Source organism: Emys orbicularis, chromosome 1, assembly GCF_028017835.1.
Source record: "Emys orbicularis isolate rEmyOrb1 chromosome 1, rEmyOrb1.hap1, whole genome shotgun sequence".
Lineage (NCBI taxonomy): Eukaryota > Metazoa > Chordata > Testudines > Emydidae > Emys > Emys orbicularis.
This window is the reverse complement of record NC_088683.1, coordinates 104,124,652-104,148,140: the sequence shown is the minus strand read 5'-3', so window position 1 is coordinate 104,148,140 and position 23,489 is coordinate 104,124,652. Positions and strand designations below refer to the sequence as shown.

At 43.6% G+C, this 23,489-nt stretch overlaps 2 protein-coding genes across 2 annotated transcripts in view; one reads left to right on the top strand and one right to left on the bottom strand.

The window, feature by feature from the left end:
• Window positions 1–786: 786 nt before the first annotated feature.
• On the top strand, window positions 787–13,703 carry NOPCHAP1 (NOP protein chaperone 1). The gene is made up of 4 exons (XM_065423496.1): window positions 787–914; window positions 4,803–4,889; window positions 6,736–6,872; window positions 12,636–13,703. The coding sequence occupies exons 1-4, from the start codon at window positions 809–811 to the stop codon at window positions 12,819–12,821; spliced, it is 516 nt and encodes a 171-aa protein (XP_065279568.1). The 5' UTR covers window positions 787–808; the 3' UTR covers window positions 12,822–13,703.
• A 93-nt stretch (window positions 13,704–13,796) lies between these two features.
• Window positions 13,797–23,489, bottom strand: part of ALDH1L2 (aldehyde dehydrogenase 1 family member L2) — a 50,025-nt gene continuing 40,332 nt past the window's right edge. Inside the window, exons 20-23 of the mRNA XM_065423497.1 lie at window positions 23,264–23,429; window positions 22,195–22,300; window positions 18,872–19,071; window positions 13,797–16,000 (exon numbers count right to left, since the gene is read on the bottom strand). Coding sequence (XP_065279569.1) covers window positions 15,945–16,000; window positions 18,872–19,071; window positions 22,195–22,300; window positions 23,264–23,429 — 528 coding nt within the window. The 3' untranslated portion in view covers window positions 13,797–15,944. The remainder of the gene's footprint in view (window positions 16,001–18,871; window positions 19,072–22,194; window positions 22,301–23,263; window positions 23,430–23,489) is intronic.

Below are 23,489 nucleotides of genomic sequence, written 5' to 3'. Positions count from 1 at the left end.
GGCACATGTATCTGTTCCTCACCAGACCACGCCCTATGAAAAGCCTGGCTGCACGGGCTGAGCCTAAGGGTACGTCTATACTTACCTCCGGGTCCGGCGGTAAGCAATCGATCTTCTGGGATCGATTTATCGCGTCTTGTCTAGACGGATTGATCCCGGAAGTGCTCGCCGTCGACGCCGGTACTCCTGCTCCGCGAGAGGAGTATGCGGAGTCGACGGGGGAGCCTGCCTGCCGCGTGTGGACCCGCGGTAAGTTTGAACTAAGATAGTTCGACTTCAGCTACGTGAATAACGTAGCTGAAGAGTTCAAAGTGGGGGGTTAGTGTGGACCAGCCCTAAGGGTGTGCAATGAAGTAGCCCTGGCAGGCCCCGGGCTGCCGGGTTGTAAAACAGTGGTGTACATGCTGGGGCCTCTCAGGCTCTGGCCCTTCCCCCTGTGGCCGGGTCCTAGAGCTGGGGCTCCAGCCCCAGCCTGAATGTCTACACTGCAATTATCAGAGGGCTAGCTGTGTTAGTCTGCAATTGTACAGCCCCGAGCCCCACTCAGCTGACCGGGCCAGCCCGGCTGCTCCCTTGCCCTGTAGCCACACCCGGACAATTCCTCCCAGGGCTGAGTCTCCCACTGACGTCAAGGGACGCTTGGCCGCGCCTGGGCAGCAAGAGAATCGCAAGCGCTGGGGGCTGCCTCGCCCCGAGCTGCGCTGGCTCCTCCGGGCTCCAGGAGGCGCTGTGGCGCAGCCCGAGGGAGCTAGTCTGTGGCTAGAGCGGAGCCCCGTCGGCATCCGGATCCCCGACACCCCCCGCCCATATGGAAGGAAGCGGCGCGCGTAGGCCCGAGACCCCGATGGCGCTGAAGGAACGTGCCGCGGGCGCCGCTGCCTCCAGGGAGCTGCTGTCCGTGGGGAGCGGAGGAGGTAGCCGGTCCTGAGCCGCCACGTCCCCGGGCTGGGGAGGGAGGGAGCCTCCGCCTGCGGGCAAGAAGCGGGGCGGGGAGGCTGGGAAGCGGCGCCTGGCGGGAGGCGGTTTGCTCGCGCGCGCGGTCTGTTGTCGCCCCCACTTTTCAGCGATGGTGGCGACGGGCGGGTAACGCGGCCTGAGAGCAGCGCGCGCTGCCTGCGTGGCAGGTTGGGGGCCCGCCTCGCGCGGCAGCTGTTGCGCAAGCCGCGACTACGCGGCACCGCCCTGATTCAGCTTGACCGGCAGGCGGCCTCAGGGGTGGGAGGGGCAGGGTGGCGAGGGCCTAGCTTGTTGGGGGGCGGAAGGTCTCGGTTTCCGCTCGACCCCCCCGCCATGAAACGCTCTCAGCTCCCCAGGCCGCCTGCACGTGCCCTGGAGAAGGCAAAGCACAGGCTCGCGCTGGCCCTTTCAGCAGCGTCCGCTGAGGCTCCGGAAGCCGCCGGGCCCAGAACTGACCCGTCCTGACTAGGGCGGGGGGGACGGGGACGAATAGTAAATTTCCTGCCAAGTGCATTGGTTGGGGGGGGCACCCAAACTAGTCACAAATGTTGGCCGAATTCGGCGAATAGTTGTGGCCGGAAATATAAAAAAAAACCCTGAAAACAAAATTTTGGGCAGTGTTGAAATGGTTCGGTTTTGAACGTGTTAAAACCATCAGTATTTTCTAAATGAAATGTTGATTGGAATCAAGAGTTTTCAGGTTGTCATATTGGGAAGAAGAACTGGGGGGGAAACAGTTTTCATAGAATCATAGGACTGGAAGGGACCTCGAGGGGTCATTTAGTCCAGTGCCCTGCACTCATGGCAGGACTAAGTATTCTCTAGACCAGAGGGGGGCAAATTACGGCCTGTGGGCCACATCCGGCCCGCAGGCCCCTTCCCTTTGGCCCCTGAGCTCCTGCCAGGGAGCGGTGTCAGGACAGGCTTGCGGAGGAGCCAGCCCAACTCCCCCACGGCGGCAGCATGGTGAGCGGGGTGGAGGGTAGTCCCTGGCCCCTCCCTTTCTGCTCCCCTCCCTCCCTCGCAGTTACAGTTCCCCCAGCGCCTGGGCAGCATGGCTGCAGCTTCTGCGGGCGGCATAGCTATAGCACCACCAGACCTGGTGCTCCAGGGCGAGGGAGTCGGGGTGGGGAGCAGGGGAAGTTTCGGGGAGGCGGTCAAGGGGCCTGGGCCCTGCTGCCAGGGGCAGAGCAAGCCAGGGCCCCCCTCCAGCCCCAGCATGCTTGGCCCCTGTCCCCAGCAGTCAAGCCCAGATAGGGAGTGAGCCCTGCCTGACTGCCAGGGAGAGCAGCCAAACGAGCAGGGGAAATGCACAGGGAAAGCACTGAGTCCCTCTTTCCCCCACCCCACAGGTAATGAGCAGGGAGGGTTGGATGGGGGTGGGGGTCCCGGGAGTGATGAACAGGGGGGATTGGATAGGGGACGAGTGTCCCGTGGGGATGGTCAGGGGACAGAGAACAGGGGTGTTTGGATAGGATGCGGGAGTCCTGGGGGGTTGGATGGGGGTGGGGGTTCTGGGGGCTGGATGGGAGGCAGGGGCCAGGCCACGCCTCACTGTTTGGGGAGGCATAGCCTACCCCGGCCTTCCATACAATTTGTGTACCCGATCAAAACGTTTGCCCACTCCTGATCTAGACCATCCCTGACAGGTGTTTGTCTAACCTGCTCTTAAAAATCCCCAATGATGGAGATTCCACAACCTCCCTAGGCAATTTATTCCAGTGCTTAACCATTTTGACAAGAAGTTTTTTCCTAATGTCTAACTTAAACCGCTCTTGTTGCAATTTAAGCCCATTGCTTCTTGTCCTATCCTCAGAGGTTAAGAACAATTTTTTTCCCTCCTCCTTGTAACAACCTTTTGTGTACTTGAAAACTGTTATCCTGTCCCCTCTCAGGGCTTGTCTACACTACTGCACGCAGGGTCCATTTAAGATACGCCACTTCAGCTACGTGAATAGTGTAGATGAAGTCGACATACTTAGATCTACTTACTGTGGTGTCTCCCCTGTGGTAAGTCGACAGCTGACGCTCTCCCATTGACTCCGTTTGCGCTTCTTGTTCTGGTGGAGTACCGGAGTCAAGGGGAGAGCGCGATAAATCGACCCCTGCTGGATCGATCGCTGCCCGCCAATCCGGCGGGTAGTGTAGACAAGCCCTCAGTTTTCTCTTCTCCAGACTAAACAAACCTATTTTTTTTCAATCTTCCCTCATAGGTCATGTTTTCTAGACCCTTAATCATTTTTGTTGCTCTTCTCTGGACTTTCTCCAATTTGTCCACATCCTTCCTGAAATGTGGCACCCAGAACTGGACACTATACTCCAGTTGAGACCTAATCAGCGCAGAGTAGAGTGGAAGAATTACTTCTCGTGTCTTGCTTACAACATTCCTGCTAATACATCCCAGAATGATGTTTGCTTTTTTTGCAACAGTGTTACACTGTTGACTCATATTTAGCTTGTGATCCACTATGACGCCCAGATCCCTTTCTGCAGTACTCCTTCCTAGGCAGTCGTTTCCCATTTTGTATGTATGTAACTGATTGTTCCTTCCTAAGTGGAGTACTTTGCATTTGTCCTTATTGAATTTCATCCTATTTACTTCAGACAGTTTGTCCAGAGCATTTTGAATTTTAATCCTATCTTCCAAAGCACTTGCAACCCCTCCCAGCTTCGTATCGTCCACAAACATTAGACGTGTACTCTCTATGCCATTATCTAAATCGTTGATGAAGATATTGAACAGAACCGGACCCAGAATCGATTCCTGTGGGACCCCACTCATTATGCCCTTCCAGCATGACTGTGAACCACTGATAACTACTCTTTGGGAATGATTTCCAACCAGTTATGCATCAGTTTTGGTTTGAAACTAATTTTTTAAAATTATTTTTTGGTTTGACTACCTCAGGGGTGTCCAACCTGTGGCTCTTCAGAAGTTAATATGCGGCTCCTTGTATAGGCACTGACTCTGGGGCTGGAGCTACAGGCGCCAACTTTCCAGTGTGCTGGGGGATGCTTGCTGCTCAACCCCTGGCTCTGCCACATGCCCTGCCCCCACTCCCTCCCCTTCCCCTGCCGTGCCCTCGCTCCTCCCCCCAGAGCCTCCTGCATGCCACAAAACAGCTGATTGGGAGGTGCAGGGAGGGAGGGAGAGGCACTGACTGGCAGGGCTGCTGGTGTGTGGGAGGCACTGGGAGCTGGGTGAGGAGCTGATGGGGGGGAGGGGGGGAGCTGCTAATGTATTACTGTGGTTCTTTGGCAATATACATTGGTAAATTCTGGCTTCTTATCAGGCTCAGGTTGGCCACCCCTGGACTACCTAGTGGAAAAATCAGTTATTCCTGCAGGTCTAATGTTGAGCCTCCCTAGCTTGTGGGATCTGATGAGATTCTCAGCCCAAGGCACTATGCATACATATTATTTTCATGCAAGAGCTTATCTGTTAATCCCTACATATGTTCCAAAGGAGAACAAGTTAACTATACCTGGTATTGCTGATGTAATGCTAAGTAAATAAGCGAAAAAATACTAAGGATGTACTGTAATGTCAGACCTTTAAAGGACAAAACTAGAAGGGTACTGAATGTTTTCAAACTTCTGATAGGATAAAGAAATGATTCTAAAATAAACTTTTAAAGGTCTCATTTTAATTAGTGATAAGTAATTCCCTTGAAATTGGTCATCCCGTTTGCTGTATTAAGAGTTGACTAGTTAAATTGTCCAACTAATGAAAACTTTCTTAAATTGTCTCTGTTTTCTGGTGCAAATCTTGTGAAATATCTAAATAAGGGAGCTAGTATCACATTGGTAAATAGTGAAATAACTGATGTAATTTTTCTTTGTAGGTATTCATGACACACTGTTGATTAACTCAAAACATGCCAGCAAAAAGGTCACAAATTTAGAGACAGTTAGAATACCAAGAAGTAACAGTAAGTGCATCTTTTCTTAAGGACTATGTTGATCACTGTTTAAGTTGCTTTGTGAGCTTGAAAAGCACATAACCATGACTACATCCAACGTTAATTTAGCCGACCACTGAAGCAGTTAGCATTTGAAAATCAATTAACAGCATAAGTTTTAAATAGTTTTAAACCTATTTTTGCTACTTGTGAATCTGCAAATTTCTCTGTTGCGGTTGCCAATATGGATGTTTCCCCCTCTATTTATGTTGGAGCTTGAAGCTAACTAGGCCTTTTTTACTCATCAGATAAAATGGGCACAGTTCTCAGAATATTTCTAATGTAGTTAACTGACTCATCCTGCAGAGGGAGCACAAAGCATTAATTCTGCATAATTTTTTGTAAACATTTGGTGTTTTAGGGCCTAATACTACAAACCCCCACTGGTGTCAGAGGGAGTATTTCAGTATGTAGAGGACTTGCAAGATTGAACCTCTGGTGTTATATTTCCAAGTAGTATAAAAATGGACTTCTAATATTGAAAATACTTTCTTAACCTCACTTTTTAAAAGAATACTGTCAAAATCAGTAAGCCAGATTACTCATTTGTCTATTCAGTGATCTCATTGAATGGCTTCAGAGAAGGTATTTTTCTGCATTTGATCCATGTGCCTTGTCCCCTAATCAAAGACACAGAGTTAACTGGCACTGTTGTCTGATTGTGGTATAAAGTGACACATCTTCAGGATTTTTATTCTTTTCATAGAAGACAAATTATTAGTGATTTCTCAGCCTTGGATTGTATTTGCTTAGTGTGCAAAGGGCTTCTACTTTTCATATAACCATTCTAATCTCTGTATTCAAAACCAATTTGCTAGTATAAAGTATTGGACGCTAGTATATCTTTTTAAAATAATCATTCCTTTTTAATAACCTTTCAAAATTATCTTCAACTTGTAATTGAGATGATAAAGGAGGAAATATGGAGTTCTTTCTTTGACAGAACTCTATGGGGAGAGTCAGTGTGGCATAAAGTAGTAGTTTGTAAGGGACTTTACTGGAGTTGAATCAGAATAGTGCAGCCTTACGACAAGAGAGGGAAAAGGCTATTTGAAAAAAGTGTGGAAGTATAATGTTAATCTGCAAGTGGAAGGGTTGACTCATCCATGGAGGGGACATGGCCATGACCCATCAAATAGCAAAGATGTCGCAACGTTGGTGGGAAATCCCATGGAGCTTGGCAACATCCCTGCAAAAGGCCAGCTCCTCCATGCTGTTACCTACACTGCCTATCCACCTTGGCTGCCTTCTTGGCAGCATAACACACTTGGTAGAAAGCTGCTTCTGAGGTTGCTTTCTCCTATCAGCAGCACAACTTTCTTGACAGTTGTGCCATCACTGACCCCCCCCCCCCCCCATCTTCTTTTGGACCCTGCCCCTTTGCTCCAAGAGGGGAGAAGGTAAGGTACAGTACTTCACAGGAACTAATATTGACGTGGAGCATCCTGAGTATTTCATGTTTTGGTGTGTGTTTAAAACAATAGAATTTTGCTATGAAGCGTCTGTTGGACTCGCCATATTTTAGTTTTTCAAAAAGGTCAAATAAAAGCCATGACATGACTCCCTTAGTGAACCATTTGGACTGATGCACAAGATCCATGATATTCTGCACTGTATGTGCCCTGGAAAAATCAGCAATCTGGTCAATAAAGTAGTAACTTTATTCCCCAAATGAATTGTTAAATATTGTAGACAACTTGAAAGTTCAAAATTAAAACAGTTAAATCCTGTGTTGTTAATAATAATACTATTCATGTCTTTGTACTGCAAAATCTAAATATGCATATATGGTATAATCTCACTATTTCTACCTTAGTTTTGGACAGAGTTCAGAGCTTTCTACCTCAGATGGCCCTTGCAAACAATGAGCTAAGAAGAGAAATGGCAACAGCTCCAGCTCATCAGTTTGATATTGAAAATCTAGACAGCTGCCTTGAAAATATTATAGAAATGGTAAATATATTTATTGTGTTTTGCTTTTGTAAAGTAAATTTAGTGATGTGGTGTAAAACTCTTCACTCAGTTTTAGGATGGGTTTGTTTGAAAAATAAAGCTCCCAGTTTCCTCCTTTATATTCCTTTATAATTTTGATCTGAAACTAGCCATAAATTTAAAGCAAAGTATGCTACTTGCTCTTCATGACATAGTAATCTTGTCCATCACTGAAACTTGACGATAAACTACTTTATCTCTAGCAGTTTAAGCCCAGAATACGAGCTGCCCCTAAAGCTCTAATCCTGGCAACGAGTAACTTTTGTAATTACAAATAGTAATTTAAAGAGATTAAGTTTTTGTTTTCAAAATAATCTGACTTCTAATGAATCGTAATTTCAGATTGTATAGTAAGTAACAATAACAAGTGTTCTGTTATGTTTAAAGGACACTTTTAAGTACCGTATATACTCTTCATTAGCCCATTCGTTTATAAGCCGACTCCCCAAAATGGATAGGTAAAAATAGCAAAAACTGTATGACCCTTTCATAAAATGACCCTATATTTCAGGGGTTGGAAAACTTTGGCTCCCGGCCCGTCAGGGTGAGCCGCTGGCGGGTCAGGACGTTTTGTTTACTTGGAGCGTCTGCAGGCCTGGAGCCCCTCAGCTCCCCGTGGCCGCGGTTCGCCGTTCCCAGCCAATGGGAACTGCAGGAAGAGGCGTGCCACTTCACGTAGCTCCCATTGGCTGGGAACGGCGAACCGCGGCCACGGGGAGCTGAGGGGCTCCATGCCTGCAGATGCTCCAAGTAAACAAAACCACAATGTATTAGATCAAGGATCGGCAACGTTTGGCAGGCAGCCCGCCAGGGTAAGTACCCTGGCAGGCCGGGCCGGTTTGTTTACCTGCCGTGTCCGCAGGTTCGGCCGATCGCGGCTCCCACTGGCCGCGGTCCCCCGTTCCAGGACAATGGGGGTGGCGGGAAGCGGCATGGGCCGAGGGATGTGCTGGCCACCGCTTCCCGCCACCCCCATTGGCCTAGAGCGGCGAACCGTGGCCAGTGGGAGCCGCAATCGGCCGAACCTGCGGACGCGGCAGGTAAACCAGCCCGGCCCACCAGGGTGCTTACCCTGGCGGGCTGCATGCCAACAGTTGCCAATCCCTGTATTATTCAATTCAATGATTCCATAGAGTTTAAAATCATCAATTTTGGTGTAGACCCGTTTATAAGCTGACCCACGCTCTTTGATGCGTCACATTTTTACCAAAAATATTCGGCTTATGAACGAGTATATACGGTAGTTTAAGGCCCAAAATCTAGGTCTCGTGTATGTCAGGTATAACAAAACTTAAAAACCTTAATTATGATCTCTCAAATTTTATTGGAAACTCTTGTATTTATTTCAACATCCCTCTCCAGTGTTTTAACTGAAATACTGCAGCATTATGCTAATGTCTGAGAACCCCAACGAGAAACTGATTATATCCAAAACATGAAAATAGCTTAGTCTGTTTTCATTATCTAGGGCTGAGACAATTGTGAAATGTAAATAGTGGAAGAGTGAATTAGATTCTGGAAATTGTTTTAAGAATCTAATGTGAAATTAGTAGAAGAAGTAAGGGAGCTTTGGTTTTTTTTGTTTTTTGTTTTAAATATTTGTCTGTTTTCAAATGTCTCTATGAAAAGCTTAATCATAGAGTTTAAGGCCAGAAGGGAGCACTAGATCATCTAGTCTGACCTCTTGTATATCACAGGCCATCAACTTCACCCAGCACCCACACACTACACCCAACCATCGTAATGTTTGAAGTATTGCAACCCAAAGGAGATTATTAGACTATTATGTGCCCCCCATACACACAATAGGAGGGACCAAGGTGCACCAGTTCTCGAGGCCCCCAGAATGTCAGGGAAATGATTGAGGTATACCCAGACAATCCTGGCAAGCAACCTGCACCCACAAAACGTAGAGGAAGGAAACCCTACTGCCCCCAGGTCACTGCCAATCTCATCTGGGGGAAATTCCTTCCTGACCCAACCTCACATATGACCATCAGCTAGACCCTGAACATGCAAGCAAGAACCAGCCAGCCAAGCACCTGAGAGAGAATACTTGGTGCTACCTCAAAGTCCTGGTTCACCCCTCTCGGTGTCCCATCTCCAGCCATGGCCATCCCTGATGCTTCAGAGGAAGGAGATTAAAAAAAACCCTTCCAGAATACATTGCAGGGGGGGAATCCCTTCCTGACGTTTGCGGATGGCAGACTGAACCACAAACATGAGCTTCAGGAATTTAAGACCTAAACCAGAAGTGAGCCCCAGACCTGCTGTGTCCTGCCCCCTACCAGCACGAGCAATCCCGTCATACAACCACACTCCTAAATTTGCCCAGCTCTCACTCAAAACTAATCAATTTGTTTGCCCCTACAGCTCTAATTGGGAGGCTCTTCCAGAACCTCACTCCTCTGATAGTTACAAACCTTCTAATTTAAAGCCTAAATTTGTTAATGGCAAGTTTATATCCATTTGTTCTTGTGCCTACATCAGCCTTTAGTTCAAATAGCTCTTCACCCTCCCTGGTATTTAGCCCCCTAATGCAGCAGTTCTCAACCATGGGTCTGGGGCTGCAAGCAGGTTTCAGGGGGGCTGCCAAGCTGGGCCAGCATTAGACTTGCTGGGACCCAGAGCAGAAAGCCGAAGCCCCACCGCATGGGGCTGAAGCCTTGAGCCCTGCCACCCGGGGCTGAAGCCTGAGCAATGTAGCTTCACGGGGCCCCTGCGGCATGAGGTCCCAGGCAATTGCCCTGCTTGCTACCCCTTATGCTGGCCCTGGCTTTTCTATGCAGAAAACTAGTTATTGTGGCACAGGTGGGCAGTGGAGTTTTTATAGCATGTTGCGGGGGGGGAGGCGCTTCACAAAGAAAAAGGTTGAGAACCCCTGCACTAGTGTATGTGTAGAGCGCAACCATATCCCCCCTCAGCCTGCTTTTTGCTAGACTAAACAAACCAAACTCGTCCTCATTAGATGGGCCCTCCATTCCCCTGATGATTCTAGTAGATCTGTTTCTCTTCCAGTTTAAATTCATCTTTCTTGAACATGACTGACCAGAATTGTACACATAACTCCAAATGAGGTCTTACCAGTGCCTTGTACAATGGCATTAATACTTCACTATCTACTGGAAAAGCCTTGCCTGATATATTCTAGGATCACAGTTGCCTTTTTCACAGTGCATCACATTGGTGGCTCATAGTCATCCTGTGATCAACCCATATTCTCGGGTCTCTTTCCTCTGTCGCTTCCAGCTGATAATCCCCCGGTTTGTAGCAGAAATTACTATTAGACCCTAAGTGCATGACCTTGCACTTAGTACTACTGAATTTCATCCCATTTCTGTTACTCCAGTCTTCAGGGTCATCCATATCTTTCTGTATAACATTTTAATAGCAATAAACAGAAAGCACATGTCAAAAGGTCTTATGGTTACAGTGCTTCTTGCAGTAATTCAATAAATTTATTAAAAGTTCAGCTTTCTTATGACTGATCTCACCATGCAGGTTGTATGTTTGTTTTGTTTTTTTATGGGGGGGTTGGACCTACAATAACAGCTTTGGTCAAATGCAGATTTTTCGTACTTGTCAAAAATTTTATACAGCTTCACATCTTGAAATATGATTTTTTTTTTTTAGGGCTGTCAAGTGATTAAACAATAACAGAATACCATTTATTTAAATATTTTTGGGTGTTTTCTACTTTTTCAAATGTATTGATTTCAATTACAACACAGAATACAAAGTGCACAGTGCTCACTTTATATTTGTTTTTGATTACAAGTAAAAAAACAAATACACCTTATACAAGTACTGTAGTGCAATCTCTATCATGAAAGTCAAACTTTCAAATGTAGAATTATGTAAAAAAACAAAACAAACTTACATTCAAAAATAACACTATAAAATTTTAGAGCCTGCAAGTCCACTCACTCCCACTTCTTGTTCAGCCAATTGCTCAGACAAGCAAGTTTGTTTACATTTGCAGGAGATAATGCTGCCCACTTCTTGTTTACAATGTCACCTGAAAGTGAGAACAGATGTTTTCATGGCACTGTTGTAGCCAGCGTCGCAAGATATTTATGTGCCTGAGGCACTAAAGATTTGTATGTCCCTTCACGCTTCAACCACCATTCCAGGGGACATGCGTCCATGCTGATGACTGGTTCTGCTCGATAACCATCCAAAGCAGTGTGGACCGACGCATGTTCATTTTCATTATCTGAGTCAGATGCTACCAGCCAGTGGTTGATTTAGTCGTTCAGGTTCTGTAGTTTCCGCATCGGAGTGTTGCTCTGTTAAGACTTCTGAAAGTATGTTCCACACCTCGTGGAAGGCACTTCAGAGTCTTAAACCTTGGGTCGAGTGCTGTAGCTGTCTTTAGAAATCTCACATTGGTACCTTCTTTGTGTTTTGTGAAATCTGCAGTGAAAATGTTCTTAAAACGAACAACATGTGCTGGGTCATCATCCGAGACTGCTAGAACATAAAATATATGGCAGAATGCAGGTAAAACAGAGCAGGGGATATACAATTCTCCCACAAGGAGTTCAGTCACATATTTAATTAACGCTTTTTTTTTTTAATGAGCGTCATCAGCATGGAAGCATGTACTCTGGAATGGTGGCCGAAGCATGATGGGGCATACAAATGTTTAGCATATCTGGTGCATAAATACCTTGCAATGCCAGCTGCATAAGTGCCGTGCAAATGCCTGTTCTCAGTTTCTGGTGACGTAAATAAGAAGAGCATTATGAGCCTGTAAATGTAAACAAACTTGTTTGTCTTAGTGATTGGCTGAACAAGAAGTAAGACTGAGTGGACTTGTAGGCTCTGAAGTTTTACTTTGTTTTGGTTTTGAGTGCAGTTATGTAACAAAAAAAATCTACATTTGAAAGTTGCACTTTCATGACAGATTGCACTACAGTACTTGTATGAGGTGAATTGAAAAATACTATTTATTTGTTTATCATTTTTACAGTGCAAATATTTGTAATAAAAATATGCTTTGATTTCAATTAAAAAACAGAATACAATATATATGAAAATATAGAAAAACATCCAAACTATTTAATAAATTTCAATTGGTATGCTATTGTTTAACTGCGCAATTAAAACTGTAATTAACTTCGATTCATTTGCGTTAATCGTGTGAGTTAACTGCGATTAATCGACAGCCCTAGTTTTTTGTTTAGAAAATATTCTGATTGTCTTGAATATTTATCAGTGGCACAGCTGTGACTGTGGATGACAACGTTAAACTCTTATGACATGAATTACATTAGCAAAATGAGACAGCCCCCTGAAAATTATATTTTCAGACTTGGATTCTTGTCTGAAAAATCCAGCCTTTTGCTCCTTTCATTTGTCAGTTTAAACCAGAAGCCTTCGCTTTAGACAGAGTGAATTCATCAATGTACTATTCTCTTTTTGCTTCCTGTGAATTATTTAAAAACTATTACTTTATTACTGAGCACTACAGGTGCTTAGAATGTATAAACTCATTTTTCATATTTAAACTTTCATGTTTATAGTGATCCCTAAAAAACTTGCAAATATTTCCAGTCTACTGAGGTCTACTTATTTTTTGCATAGCACATAATTGATGACTTTATGGTAAGGATGTTCATGTGTATTAAGGTCCTGGATTTTTTTTTTTTAACAAAAATCATAAAAGCAATATGTAGATATATGGGTTGTTCATTTTTTAAGAACTGTTGTTTCTTGCAGAATGTAGCCTTGGTTGAATTAAGTGGTTCTGACACGGATGAAGAAGAAATAATTTCAGAAGACAGCTCAGAATCTGAAGAGGACAGTTGTGCAACTGATGAAGTTACCATAGACACGATAAAACTTCCAAAACAAAAAGGAGAAAAGGGCAAAATAGAAATTTTGGACAGCAAAGTGAATGAGTAGATAGAACTATTTTCAGATTTCCATTTCTGAATGTATCATGTCCTGACTACTTTGAAGGCTTGACCCTTAGAAAACTAGCTAATTTCCAAGTGTGTGTCACCTGGAAACTGGCGAACTCCCAGTCACTTATGTCACTGGAAGTACTGTGTTTAGTAGGGTGGAGAGTTTCTTATGGCTGGGAGGAAAGCTGGAGCTCTTAGAACTAAGTCCAGACCTATCCTCCAAGCTATATAGAAATGAGTTGCATCAGGAGGTCAGGGTGGGGAAGAAACAGCATGAAACTTGGTAATTTGAGAGGCTGCACTGTAAAGCTTAGCAAGAAGTGTGAAGTTCTTGGCCTGTTGCGAGGTGAAGAACAGGTTAATAGGGTGTGGGGGTACTTACTTCAGGAGAGGGAAACAAGTAGATTGGAGGAAGACAAAGCTTGTGTTTTGAGATGGGAATAAATATGCTAAGATAATAAAGTATTATATACTTGTCTTCACTAGCAAATACTAAAAAAGCACTCAGTGCTTCAAGAGTTAAGTCAGGAAATATGCCTAATTTATTCTTGCCTCAATTTTATAGGGAGCAATTTGGGCTATTTTACTGTATTTAGTTTAGTCATGTTTTGCTTTTCAAATGATATATCTGAATGCCTTTGTAGATTATAACTTGTTTCTCAAAGAAACAGTATTTTATATAATAATTTAAGGTTATATGACTGTATTTACTTAGCTACAGAAAATTGACTAGCAAGCTGCAGTTAAGCACAGGATTTAAAATAAATACTGTTTGGAACATTTGACCAAGATAATGATCAATACCATTTCCAGTCTTTGTTGAAGAGCATGTCCTCTTATCTTTCTTTATTAATAGGAAAAATAAAATCTTACTGGCATCAATTACTATTGTGATTCAATTTATGGGTTATTTTAGCTAAATTATTAGTCCAAAGCAGGTCCTTTGACACATGTTGCTAGTAATCAATCTTTCTGAAAAGCAGCAGCACTTGGGATATGGGCTGTATAAGACACAGTACTGAGGTGGTTAGTTTCCACTTATTAATTATGGTACATTAGAATTAAACTGTTCAAACAGTTTTAAATCTGGAGGGAAACTGGCCTAAGATGCAACACTGGACTGCTAGTCTCACACATCACTTTAACATTGCTTCCCACTGGAAGGAGATTTAGACATGCCAGTTTTACTCAGCACAACTATTTAATGACCCATATCTATACACATTATTCCTTGTGTCTCTGGCTGTTGTATCAAAGAATTTCCTAAATATCTGTCAACTGACAAAATCCAAAGCAGTTGGGGAACTAGTATGGTTGTCTGTTGAAGGTACTGTTTCTATGGTAAATTAAACACTTTAAGGTACCTTTATTTGGATAGCCTGGATACTGTTTTTATACTAAGGTTTGCAGTATAGACTAATTTTACTCAATTGCATTTCAAATACACTTTGTCAACATGCAAAGTGAAGGAATTATGCGGTGATTTAATGGTACATTGCACAATGTGGATACAGCTTGTTTATAATGTCACACTTCATAAACCTTGCTTAATGGCTGTGTAAACTGTGTCCAGAACTGAATATTTAACTTTGTGGACCATGTTGATGGGCCTGGTAAATTGAAGGTAAAAAATTGTCTTGTAGCTAGACCACTTTTACTACAAAAACATATTCCACATTAACTTGTGTCTAACATTGGGCTATTTAAGTAGGAAAATTATTACATAGAGCTAACATAAACAGATAATTTTGTTCCTGTGATACCAGCTAGAGATGAGCAAAAAAAATAATTGTTTTTTTCGTTTGGTAGCTGAACTGGAGAAAAAAACAAAATTGGTTCATTTCAAACTGACAATTTGTTTTTTTCTTGCCAAAACAAAAAAATGTTGTTTGAGTCAATTCTGACACTTTGAAACAGTTTGTTTAGACTTTAAATATTTTCCTTTAGAAGAAAAAAAGGGAAAAAACCCAAACCCAGCAACAACTATTTGCTAAATTTACACATGGCTTTGGTCTCACCAAAACTGTAGTTTTCAGGAAACTTACTGTTCACTGAAAAAACTTCACTGGGCTGTAATACCTGTTTTCAGAAGGTGCATACATTTGGAACACTGTTCAGCTGATCTCACAAACTAATTAAAATATTGGCTGTAGCATGCTGTAGCTTTGTGGTACAGTAGTTTCTCTTAAAATGTTTCTTGAAGTACGGAATGTGCAAAGTTATGTTCATTATCGTGAAAAAACACTTGGTCATTATATCAGATATCCTTTCTTTTTAGTACTTGACAAGTAAAAAATACGGTTAATATCTGACTTTATAGCATAGTAACTGCCTAATGCCATAATCTTGCGATAAATTCTCCTTGAGGTAAAGCGAGTGCATGTAATGTGAAATAATTATGCCACATACAATAGTGATAGCAGACATATACACAGACACAGCTGGTTTAAATCTATTAATGTAACCACCATTCACAATCCCATACAAATTGCACATTCCACATTCGCAAGAAGATAGAAAATATTTTCAATAACTTCAGCTTAATATTCATAGTTTAACAAAGATCATAATAAGTGCACTTTCTTGCATTTATTTACATTTTATGGCACTAAGGTTTCCTATACTGCTGAAAAGTCAGAGCTGTATACTTTTGTTGAAAAACTTGAACTGTTTTATAACAAAACTGTATAATGTGCATTTTAAAGTACAGTTTTAAGAGAATTTTAATGACTAAATGTAAAAAGGTTTAAAATGATCATGTAAAATACATCTCATATTAATAAAAAAATTAGGCACATCATGGGCCCAATCCTTGAGTCTTACATAAGCAATTTCCCATTGCCTGAGTTAAGAACAACTCGGAAGGTTTAGGTATGTGGACATTTAGATAAGTAAAGACCAAATTCTAGTTCCACTAAAGTAAGTTGCCAAATTCCTTGTGACTTTAATGGGGCTAGAATTTGGTCCTTACAATTTTCCATGGATAAATACTATTTGCTTTTTGTTAGTGGTACTACTTCAGAAAGTATATCCTGGGCATTGTATTAAGTGCTTAACAGAGTACTTAAAATTGATGCTGTCAGCAAGGGGGTTGCTTTGGCAGTCAGGCTGAGCTGTTCCTTTAATACTCCACAGTTACAGCTTTAGTTCTGAGGTACTCATGAAGAGCTTCTTCACCTATGGAAGATCAAAATGTGAAGCAGTTATACCACCAGTTTAAAGAATAGTCAGAAGACTTAGTTTTAACCACTTAAAAGGAATTCTGAACTGTTGTTTGCTAAGTGCTTAGGTACTTTGCATTCGCATGTTCCAATAGCTTGTGGCCAAGGAATTACTATTTTTTTTAAAAAATAAATAGACTGAGTATATTCTAAAATACCTCACTCTTATCCAATTGACTCTACTGAGGTAAATTAAACTCTTTTTGAAGCTGAAAAAATCACTTTAGCAATAATACAATATATCATAATCTGATTACTGTCTATTATAGCACCAAAATACTGTCCTATCCACTTTAGAAGTTCCCCTGAAGAGCTTCTCCCCCTCACACACCCTCTCCCCAAGACATTTTGGAGTTGCAGCTTTCCTAAGGTGCATTATAATGGGGCTTCTTCCTGTGAACATTTAGAGGTTGTATCCCCTTTGCACTTTACAAGGTCCTCGGGAACTAAGTCAAGACCTCCTGTGGTGCACTTGGCTCTCTGACTGACATCTTACATTCTTGAGTTTTGCCTAAAGGTGAATGTTTCTGGAAAGTTTGACCAAAATTGTCTTGCTAGCCTTGGTGGGGAAATAGATTGCTTTATGCTTAAAAAAACAGAAAGGAAAAACTGACACCCCCACACACCCCCTCTCAAAAATACCCCACAACAGCATCAAATTGACATGTCAGAGTTGTAAAAAAAACCACCTCAAGCTTAATAATACCATTGTAAGTAGGATGGGTTATAGACATGAATTGTTTTTTATTTGCAGGAGGATAATTTTTTTTATTTCTTTTTGCTCAAAATATTTTCTGACATACTCCCTGGTGTATCCAATATAAATTTTATCTGCTATATAAATATCAACACCTTAATACAAACGCCCCCCCGACTTACACAATAGTTCCGTTCCAGAAAGCCCTGCTTAACTCAAATTTTGTGTAAGTTGGAAACTTATACCCGTACGTTACGCAAAAATTTCCGCAACTCGAAAAGCCTATTTCTGGCTTACGGAACTTTTCCCATAAGTGCGAATTTGCGTACATCGGGTCTTGCGTAATCCGGGGAGCGTCTGTACTTTGTATTCTATGGCTATGTTTAAGTGAGAAACTAAATAAACCAAAGCTGGGCTTTTAAATCCATATTTATTTAGGCACCTGCCTAGTTTTTCAAAAGTGCTGGGCACTCAACCACTCCCACTGAGGTATTTTTGAAAATCATCTATCTCCTTTAAAAGTCAAAAAGCTCAAGAAATTCAGAGTAATTAGATTTAGAAAGCTACATGATGTGTATGGAATAGTTTGGGAGAAATAGCCCCATAATATGTTGGCAAAAGTCAGTCTCAAAGATGTGAGAATGTTAATGGCAGTGAGAGGGTTATGTAGAGAAGTGTCATGTATGTGTATGTTAGGGGTATGAAAAAATACGAGTCAATGGGAAACTGATATTGATACAAAGGGGGCCACTGTGTGAACATATAGCCACATTACCTATAAGTAGAGAGGGGTTTTTACTGAAAGATATGTGGGTGGGGAGGGTGCCCTGAAGGTGAATGGAAGCCAAAAGTAAGCTTCAGCACTAGTATGGGTCAGGGACACACAATTTAAGATCCCTGGGTAAATGGATTCTTAAGTCTGATTTCCTGTCTAGTGACTTTTTTAGTAATATTAGTCCTAATGTTAGTTTAACTACCTTCTTAACGTTATTCTCGTGTGTTTAATTTGCCAAATAAAATCTGGTTTTGATTTTAAGCCAGTCTGAAATGAAGTAAGTTTTGAAAATGATAGGGGAGTTTATAACGGGGGCCTGGAGGGAGACAGGAGCTTCAGTGTATGCTTGGGTCTGGAAGAGACCACAGTCAATTTCCTTGAACTATGTCAAACAAGGGCTGGTGAGAACCAAACAACCAGAAAACCACTGACCAAAGATAATTCCCATGAAGGTTGTGATGCATTTGGAGCTGCCCACTGATGATTTATTATATGAATGCTGTTTGTTAGCCTGGTTATTGCATGTTTACTGCATGAGGGCTGTCTGGAACACAGGCAGGAAAGAGGGGATGACTCCAGGTAGAAACCTATCAACTGACACCGAAGAGTCACTGACGGACAATGTCAGAATCATTGGGTCTAAAGACTGTTTGAAAGAGGAATACATTAATGTGAACTAGGTACCTTTTAGTTCACACCAGTAGTGTCCACATGGGGTAGTTAGCAGTGCAGTGTAGATGAGCCATTAGACACAAGGACCTGCTGGGGGTGTTTAAGACGTTAGGACTGCACAGGTTACTATTAGGGGATGCTATGCCTTTAGGTAAGGTAGACATGCAATGTAGACTATCTATTTTTATAATCCTTTTTCTCTAATAAACTTGTTCTCCAACTAAAATAAACACTTTGGTTAAGGAAGCCTGTCTGATTACTGTATGCCGCTGGTCACAGACTCCCAAATGGAAGAATCGTAAGTGTCCAAATTCAGTTGGATCTGCTGGGTGAGCACAGTTGATACAAGGGGGATACTGTAAGCCAGAATCCAGTTGAAGACTAGAACTGCAAAATTCCACCCTGAGATAGGTAAAGGCATGAGGCCTGACACCTGAGAGGGTGCACTCAATCCAGCAAGGGGTCACAGAGATGCCATTAGCCCCCTAGCTGACAACGGTGTTATTTCTTACATTTTTCCTTGCTATTTTTTAAGTGTAAAACTTGATCTATCAGGACTTTTATGGGCTTTTTTTCTCCTGTGATAGAAACTGGATAAGGCTTTAAAAAAAAAAAAAAAAGGTTTGAACCATCCGTGTGTATGTGTGTGTGGTGGGGGAGGGGGGTGAAACCAAACTACTTACCTAAATCTTTTCCGAAGCCAGATTGTTTGAATCCACCAAATGGTGCTGCCACATCAGTTTTGTTATATGTGTTAATGAAAACTGTTCCTGCTTCTAGATTTTCACTAACATACAGAGCTTTGCTTAGGTCTCTTGTGAAAACCCCTGAAGCTAAGCCATATTCTGTGTTGTTTGCACGTTTTAACACTCCATCGACATCCCTATAATAATAATAAAAATAAATCATTTGGCTTTACTGACAGTAAGAGAAACATAACAGAGACTCTGATGTAACAAACAACCTTCTAGCTGCAGTGCAACAGCTTCTTTCCACACCCTTTTTCTTTCTAATCTCTATTTAGCTGTTTTGAAAATATGACTATTACGTACTAGTCTACTGTTAATCAGTCAGATATATGAAAATTCACATTACTGTCTCTAATTTATACAGTTTGTAAATTAGATTGCAGAATGCTTAAGGTTTATACCAAAAAACCTCAAACAAAATATTGTATTATACATATCAGCTTTGTGCAGCTCCAGTGGAATTCAGGGAATGAAGAAGTACAAACATGTTTGCAAAGCAGAGCTTTGCAGCAGAACATTAATTTTTGCTAAAATTAGCCCTAACTCTCATTTTGTTGGGGAATAAATTCTTAAAAAGCAAAGCCTTCCATGTAACAGATAAACCTTTTCACGCCATCTTTACTGTGCTAGTTTCTATTTGTACCTTATCCCCAAACAGCTTTAAATATCCTTAGTTGTTTACAAAAATTGAATAAGTTTGATCATAGGCGCCGACTTTTACTTTTCCCCGGGGGTGCATCACCCCTACTCTGCCCCGAGGCCCTACCCCCACTCCACCCCTTCCCCCAAGGCCCTGCCTTCACTCCACCTCTTCCCACCCCTGCTCCTCCCCCTTCCCGGAAGCCCTGCCCTCGCTCCGCCCCCTCCCACAAGGCCCCCCTCTTGCTCCGCCTCCTCCTGCCCCCACTCTGCCCCCTCCCACCCGCTGGTCTCTGTCCTCCCCCAACTCCTCTCCCAGCTGCCAAACAGCTGTGGCTGGTGGGTGCTGAGCACCCACTATTTTTTTCCCATGGGTGCTCCAGCCTCAGAACAACCACGGAGTCAGCATCTAATGAGTTTGATTAAACAACTTTTTAACGTGGCAGTTCATAGATTGTGTTCTATTTAGTCAAAAGCTTAATACTATACTTTCAAACTAGAAAAATTAAGGCCCCTGGAAATAATTCCATTAAGTTTATACAGTACTTTCCCCCCCGCTGAAGCTCACTCCAGTAAATTGCATTCTAGATCACTAAGGCTACACCTGCACTACACACCACTGGCGGCAGCACATAGCGTATCTGTAACGACATGCCACAGTGAAAAGTGGGCTGTGTCCACACTGTGGTAGAGGGGAGGCAGCTCCTTGCTGCAGGAGCAGGGGGCGCGCCATGGGCAAAACCCCCTGCTAGAGCCTTTCCCTGCTGCTGGAGTCTTTTTCTGTGACAGGGAAAGGCTCCAGCAGAGGGGAGATAGCGGAACACTACACTGCTAAAAACAGCAGTGCAGACAGGGAGACGTGGCTTGGGGTGAGCAGAAAACTATGTAGGGTGTGTACTTGAGCACATACCCATACCCTTAAGAGAAGATGTGGCTTTACTCGCCTAAACTATGCCTCACAGTCTATGCTGCTTTTATACCAGTGCTAGGTGGCTACACATGTATGTACTCTACATGCCACTGAAAGAAGCATACACTGTAGACCAGATGTGGGCCAACTACGGCCCGTGGGACTGTCCTGCCTGGCCCCTGAGCTCCCGGCCGGGGAGCCTAGTCCCCAGCCCCTCCCCCACTGTCCCTCCTCTCCTGCAGCCACGCGGGCCGCGCTCTGGCCCGCCGCTCCTGCTGGGCAGCGTGGGGAGCGCAGCTGGCTCTGGCCGGGTGTCGCAGCTGCGAGTTCCTGCTGCTGGTAAGGGGGTGGGGGGGTTGGGTAAGGGAGCAGGAGGTCGTGGGGGGCAGTCAGGGAGGAGGGGTGGGTTGGATGGGGTGGAGGTTCTGGGGGGGGCGGTCAGGGGATGGGGAACAGGGAGGGTTGGGAGTGGGAGTCCCGGGGGGCTTGTCAGGGGGCGGGGATGTGGATAGGGGTTGGGAGGGCAGTCAGGGGACAGGGAGCAGGGGGGGGTTGGATAAGTGTGTGGGATCCCAGGGGGCAGTTAGGGGTGGGGGGTCCTGGGAGGGGGTGGTCAGGGGACGAGGAGCAGAGTGCTAGGGGGTGGGAATCCTGGGGGGGCTGTCGGGGGCGGGGGTGTGGATAGGGGTTGGGGCACTCAGGGGACAGGGAGCAGGGGGGTTGGATAAGGGGCGGGGGTCCCGGGAAGGGGTGGTCAGGGGACAAGGAGCGGGGGGAGGGTTGGATGTGTTGGGGGATCTGAGGGGGGCAGTCAGGGGGCGGGAAGTGGGAGGGGCCGGATGGGGGGCGTGGACCAGGCTGTTTGGGGAGGCACAGCCTTCCCTACCCAGCCCTCCATACAGTTGCGCAACCCCGATGTGGCCCTCGGGCCAAAAAGTTTGCCCACCCCTGGTGTAGACGTACTCTAGTAAACCGCAAAAAGAACAGGAGTACTTGTGGCACCTTAGAGACTAACAAATTTATTTGAGCAGTTCCATTCTATGCATCCGATGAAGTGGGCTGTAGCCCACGAAAGCTTATGCTCAAATAAATTTGTTAGTCTCTAAGGTGCCACAAGTACTCCTGTTCTTTTTGCAGTTTACTAGTGTGCGTATACAGACTAACATGGCTGCTACTCTGAAATCTAGTAAACTGGTCCACAAACTAAACACAGGGATTATCTCACCCTTACTGGAATATACCCACTTCTGGAACAAAATACAGTTGTAGTTAAACAGCACATAGTAATGTGACAAAACAAACAGTTTGTAACGAAGAAGGGTAACTGAGCCACCAGAATCTGTAGGGGGAACTGAGATACTGTAGGAAGAATGTAAGTTTTGTAGTGTGGTTAGGACACTGCATTTAACTACCCTTACTTTGCAAAAAGTGCCACTGGCTATTTAATCTCATGTAAAAGATGGCGCCTCCAGCAATGTAGTGTCCCTTTCCACACTGCTGTAGCTTTGATTCTGTGGCAACTGAGAAGAGTAGTCTGTACTAAATGCTTTCTTCAACACCTATCTGTTCCTTAGAGGATTCCTATCCGCACAATGACTCAGCGTGACCTTATGAGATTTGGCAGGATCACAGCACCAGGTGCTATGGTTGCATTACTTACTGATAAAGTAAAACAAAATGCTATTATTTAAAATAGAACAGAACATACCCATTCTTAAACTTTGAAATTACCATAACAGGACCAAAGGATTCTTCCTTGGCAAGGTACATATGGTCTTCAACATCTGTAAATACAGTGGGTTCCATGAAGAAACCTAAACAGAGGACACAGATAGGGCATCATTTGCATGCGAGTAAAATATTTTTTAGTTTGTATTCTCTCCTCTACCTACATAGTACCACACACCACACTCTCTGTTTTCCATATGTATAAGCCTAAGCAGCAGATGTAAATATCCACTCTAAATTTTCTTTAGAGAAAGAAAACCAGTATGTACAGAGACTTTCACACCAGAAGTTCTACTTTGCTAGAGATATAGGCCAGGTGTACAGAAGAAAAGGTTTGCTGGTACAGGTATATCAGCAAACCATCCTAGTCAAGATTCAGTTTGTTCCAACAAAAAAGTGCTTTTGCTGGAATAAGTTATACCATTCCCTGAACAAAATAAGCTATACTGGCAAAAGTAATTTTTAATCGGTATAACTGCGTCTACACTAAGGCTTTTGCCAGTGTAAAACTATTGCAAAATAAAAAAAATCATCAAAAAACCCCATCCCTCACCGATGTTACTATGCCAGCAAAAGTTTTTAGTGTAGACCTGACCTAAGTCTCAATTTAGTTTCTCGTGTGTCAGCTGCACAACTTCCTTTAATAGTATATGGGAGCTGTGCCGTGAAAGTCGTATGTATCAGGTGAGGACTATTCCCCTTAGTCTCTATATGAAAGCCAGTCCTAGCAAAGAAATATTGTAGAACAGGCTGAGTTTCTCCTTACATGTAAATATTTGAAGAGTTCTTCAGTATGAGCCATCTCTTTCTTCCACGTCTTTATGCCAAGTGATTTTCTCCAGGACAATGACACCCTACTTTATTTAGGTATACTTCATAGAGTCCTCTACCTTGGTGGCCGCGGGAAAGAAACCATGTAGCTGTCCTTCAGCTCATTTTGTACTGTATTTCCGTGAGTTTATTCCTCTTTGTGCTACACAACAGAGGGAACCATGTGGGCTTTTATTTAAAAATGTAAAAATTCAAAACATTTCCAGGTAGTATTTTACCTGGTCTACATACTTGTCTTCCTCCGTACACTAATGTTGCTCCTTCTTTTACTCCAATTTCACAATATTCCAGCAGCTTTTCCAGGTGAGCCTTATGATTCTGTGGACCATGATCTGTGGCTCTATCGAGCGGGTCACCAATTTTCATCTTTTTGATTTCTTCCACCTACACGTTACCCAATTAAAATGAAAAGTTACATAGTATGACACACTGGCCAATTTTGTT